General features: G+C 45.4%; 1 protein-coding gene across 1 annotated transcript; it reads right to left on the bottom strand.

Moving 5' to 3' along the window:
- Positions 1-124: 124 nt before the first annotated feature.
- FDXACB1 (ferredoxin-fold anticodon binding domain containing 1) lies at positions 125-4,749 on the bottom strand. Its single transcript, XM_009329566.1, is given in 6 exon segments — positions 125-1,241; positions 1,244-2,289; positions 3,033-3,191; positions 3,827-4,030; positions 4,187-4,343; positions 4,689-4,749. Coding segments are annotated over 6 exon segments (1,746 nt in total). The 3' UTR covers positions 125-1,122.
- Positions 4,750-4,857: the final 108 nt, after the last annotated feature.

The raw sequence follows: 4,857 nt of genomic DNA, 5'->3' as shown, positions 1-4,857 counted from the left end.
CGACTCGGCTGCGCTGGGGCGCGGCGCCGGTGGCGGACGCGACGGAGTCTGTCGGCAACTGACGGGATGGGGCAGTATCTGACAGACCCTCCTTCGGCTCCACCGGACTCTTGCACTGAGCACTGGGAGACTTTTATTTCGTTCCCGAAGACCCTGGGGGCTCCACTGTGAGAATTCAGGTGTAGATTTTCCAGCTGCAGAGTTACTTACTGGTAGAAGAGTCTAACAGAACTACCTGGTAGCACGTCTCAGTGTCTGCGGCAGCCATGAACTACCTAGCGCAACCTGGGAGTTGCTACAGCGTCAGCAATGACCTCAGGTCCTAGAGTCTTCGACGTGTAAAAGACAGACCTATTAGTGTCCACCGTGCTATTGATACCTCTCCCCAGCGTAACCCTACAGATTCCAGTAACTCGGAATCTGGTTACTGGAGTTCTCTGTCAGCCGTTACATCTGCTGTAGCTATTAACGCACTACCGGTGCTACAGCTATCTTTCAGGATCAGCTAGTATCCTTTGGAATCTAGCAATGGAATTGCCATTTGTGATCGCCGTCTAAAAAATAGTCTGCTGGTGCACTTCTATTTTCTAAAGACCAGAAAATAGTCTGCTGGTGCATGCGGCTGGGGCCCCACCAGGTGCACGCCTGGCACTGGCAGCCCAGCACACGCCGTCTTCCCACAGGGACTGAGCACCTGTGCAGAGAGTTTTCAGTGCTCAGACTGTACACAACCCTTTGGAAATAGTAAGATCCTCCCTCTTTCGGTGTACTCGATACAAACGCCACCAGTACGAGGCGCTGGGCAAACATAAGCAAGGAATAGGAAAAGTGAATTGGCATCAGTAAGGAGACAAAGTCCAGTCTCACAGGACCCTAGTAAAGAAAGGTTCCACTTTTAAAAATGACATTTCATTACACACACGCAGAACAGGAAGGTGCTTGGTCTTCATTAATGGGAATTTCCACATTTAGAATGTGTGCAGGTACTTCAAGTCCACACCGCCTTTGTAAGAGGTGCTGCAATAACACACAGCGTTAGGTCCAGCAAGATGTAGGCCACATTTTCCAGATCGGCAACAAGTGCAGACACTGCTCGGGCACCTGAAAACAACATACAATGCCCTACCGAAGAGTTACACGCAAACATTGGTTTATTTCCTTCCGAAAGAGCAGCTGCATCTCTGCCACCTTCTGGCGGCTCAGTGCCTTGTCACAGGACTGAAAGGTCAGCCTGTAGCAGAGTGGAAACAGTCGATTAACCGGATAGATACGACCATTTCACCTGACACCTGCCTAGCAATGGTGTGAAAAGCAACTTCATCGAATTGTTCCCCATCAGGAACCCAAAAGCTGACATCATGCACGTAGGAAGGTGGATAGAGAGAAAAACTCTTGAAAAGCCTTAACTTTCCTCTAGGAAATTGACGGAGGAACCGTGTGTCTGATGTCCAGAGCATTCGCCAGTCAGGTATTCCACAGATCAGCATAGCTAGGAGGTCAAGATTCAATGAAGCAAAGACAACAACCAACTCACTGCTTACTAGTTCATAATGAGCTGTCCTTATAATTCCCACACAGGAGCCCTTCTCACAGGAGCCTGAAGCATCTATCTCCATACAGATGAAGTACTGAATTCTACTAAGCTGAGATTCAAAAGCAGCAAAGTTATTTAGCTCAGTTGTTTCAAAGCTCACTTCTTCCTGGAGATTGATATTCAGTTTAAAGCTGGAAACAGTCTGGTGAAGAAGAGAATGTATGCTGGTTTTAATGTTATTCACCAACATCTGGATACAGCTGTTCTCTGTACCCCTGTTAACTGCACAAACAAAAACCATCTCATGAAAAACAGGCATGGAGTAAGGAGTGATAAGACACTTCCTGAAAACTGGGCCAGAAAGAACATGAAGTGTCCCCGGGAGAAAGGCTCCTCTTTGTATTATTGCTTGAGCATAAGGCAGAAGGGAAGGTCTAAGACAATACTGTTTTGAAATGTGGCATCCCTCTTGTACATTCACCCAGCCATTCTTATCTGTGTCCCTGCAAAAATCAACACGGGAAAATAAAACTGCATTTGCCAGTCCATTAGACATTTCTTCAGTGCTTGGAGTCTCCTCTGGGTTCAGAATGATCCAAAAGATATTTGAGTGACAAACACCATTGAGGTGACCTTGGTGGAGCAGAGAAAGGCAGCAGTCAATGTTTTGTAACGGAAAGGCTTGGCTGAGCTCTGCAGTGAGCTTCTCCTTTACTGTCCGTACTGGATGATTTGAATTTAGTTCTAGGAAACCCCTGTGAAAAATAAAAGTGCAAATTACAGACACCACTAAACAGATTTCCCTGAAATGCCTTCCTGTGATCATAATTTGAGTGCAGCAATTTAACCAAAACAACCTCAGATATTAAGCCAGTTTCTAGTAACTACCTGAACAAGCCATGCCTTTCATCAAAGGTGTTGCAATGGCTAACACATTTTCAGGACAGTGGTGTTTGTCTCCAGGTTGCAATCAAGAATTAATGGCACTTTTGCTGGTAAAAAAGGAATGGGACTTAACAATCAGCACAGGCATCACCACTTCCACTCAGCACTGGCATTACCAAACTACGGAAATTAATCAAATTATGCTAGCCCTGGATAGTCCCCGAAGTACGCAGCAGTTCCCCTGAGAGGTTAGCATGTTTTATCCTAGCTAGCCTTAGTATTGTGGTATTAGCAGACACTAAGTCAGCTCCTGAATTTCTTCAACAGTACAGTAAAACAGATTAAAGTTTTCATCTTTATTTGTGCGTTCAAGTATACAGCAGCTTGGTATCAACCATAAAGTTTCTTTTTGTTCTGTTGACTTGTTTTTAAGTAGGCCATAACCTCAAGCCAACATGAAGCAGACTTGAAGAAGAAATGGAACAGGAAATTCTGTAAAGGGAAAAGGAGGGAAAGTGAAGCAATTCCATTTTATCTGACACCTATGCTGGTCATTCCCACTGAAAGCAGGAGTGTGTGTTATTGCCAAACAGAAACTAATTATAAAACTTACCTATCAATTTTATCCACAAGTACTTGTGGCACTTGAAAAGAAACTTTTCGGCTTTCCAGTTCTATCTTGCAGATGGTAGGTTTGAAATACGGAAGTGGCATGCTTCGTGTGAAAATGTGGTTTAAAGCACCCTCTACACAGAAAGGTTTATCTTGACTCCTGACAATACACAAAAGCAGAGCAAAGCCATTGATTGTTTCTTGTATTTAATGTGTCACAAGTAACTCTGTGTAACACTAACACACCTCTTGTTGAATCCCAGGTCGTTACAAGGTGACAAAAATGCAACACTACCATATTTTTACTGGGCAGGTGGTCCAACGCTGGAACAAGTTGCACAGAAAGGCTGTACAGTCTCTATCCCTGGAGACTGAATGTGGCTCTGAGCAACTTGCTCTAGCTGGCTCTGCTTTGAGCTGTGGGGTAGGACTAGATGATTGCTGGAGGTCCCTGCTGACATCATCCATGCTGTGATTCTGTGACTGCCTGCTAAGCAGATACACATACCACAGTCCTCCTGTTGTCTTTCGGCCAAGATTGACATTTGTTCTGAAATGGACCATTTTGACCTTTAAAATCCTAAGATAATCTTATTTTTTAGAGGACACTTTCGCAAGAGGCTTGCATTTTTATCTTGGCTATTCTGCTCAGAGGCAAAAAAGAACTGTGGCTATTTTAAGTAAAATTAAAGGGAGTTCCTCTCTCCAACAAACAAGATACTAAAAGAACATACTAGTGCTAGGCATTATAAGACCACAAATATCAATTTTTCAGTTTTGCCACATGATGGTTACCTGTAGCCTGTACACTTATATCCACGGATAGTCTCTGCTTTAAAAGCATGAACGTCACTCAAGATAAATCCAGCTCCTGCTGCCACAGCCACTATTTGCCAGCTGTTGTGCCATTCTCTCCTTGGTTGATCAGCAGGTGTCCCACCCTGTCCATTGCAAAGAGCCACATGGACCTCTCCCTCCTCTGTCAGCACTTCTGCAGAGCTGGAAGGAAAGCCAGGCAACAAGAAAAATCCTGCTAGCACATCCAGAAATTTTATAGTGCCAGAAAAACACCTGTAGCTTTTTATAGTGCCAGAAAAACACGGCTAGAAATCTGTATCACAGCAATTAGCACAGAACTACTTCTGGTTTACTCACCTATGGAAAAAGTGGGCAAGCAGCTCTCTATTCTTCACTACCCCAGCCTTTCTCCCACAGTGAGGGAAGTTGAAATAAATACAGTCAAACTCTCTTTTTTCAGGTAAAAAATAGTCCTTCAGCTTGGTGCAGTCCACAGAAAACACAACTTCAGCTCCTTCAAAAGTAAACGAAAAACAAGACTCTGATGTTTATCGTTACAGAAAATTTTAAAGAAAGGTAGCAATTAAAGTCCTCTAGTCCATTTTTAAGCATGTCAGAGCGGCAGCTGACAGGCACCTTCCCACTCACGTGCATCAGGAAAACCTGAAAGCCTGGGCTCCCTTTGCTCTCTCGCAGAGACTGCTGCTAACCGGCTACTTGTTTCAGTACTGTTTCAGTCTGATTAGATTTTAGGGTATTTGATTTAGCCTCTTGGACAATTCCAATTCCTCGTGGCAAAAGTGGGCTTCTGAGCTGCCCGGAGTGGTGAAGGGCTATAAAGTGACCGGACAGCTCCTACCTCCGGAGGCACCGCAGCGCCGGGCCCCAGGTTTAAGGAAGGCATGCCGCTCCAGAGCCATGCTTCGACCGTCACGAGAAAAGCGGTTACAGCTAACCGCCGAGCGCCAGCGACGCCGCTTCCCTCCCCGTCCCGGCCTCCTACGTCGCTTTGCCCACGGGCCCCCGCT

The sequence above is a fragment of the Pygoscelis adeliae genome, unplaced genomic scaffold (assembly GCF_000699105.1).
Source record: "Pygoscelis adeliae isolate BGI_AS28 unplaced genomic scaffold, ASM69910v1 Scaffold268, whole genome shotgun sequence".
NCBI classification, from domain to species: Eukaryota; Metazoa; Chordata; class Aves; order Sphenisciformes; family Spheniscidae; genus Pygoscelis; species Pygoscelis adeliae.
This window is presented reverse-complemented; position numbering and strand designations above follow the sequence as displayed.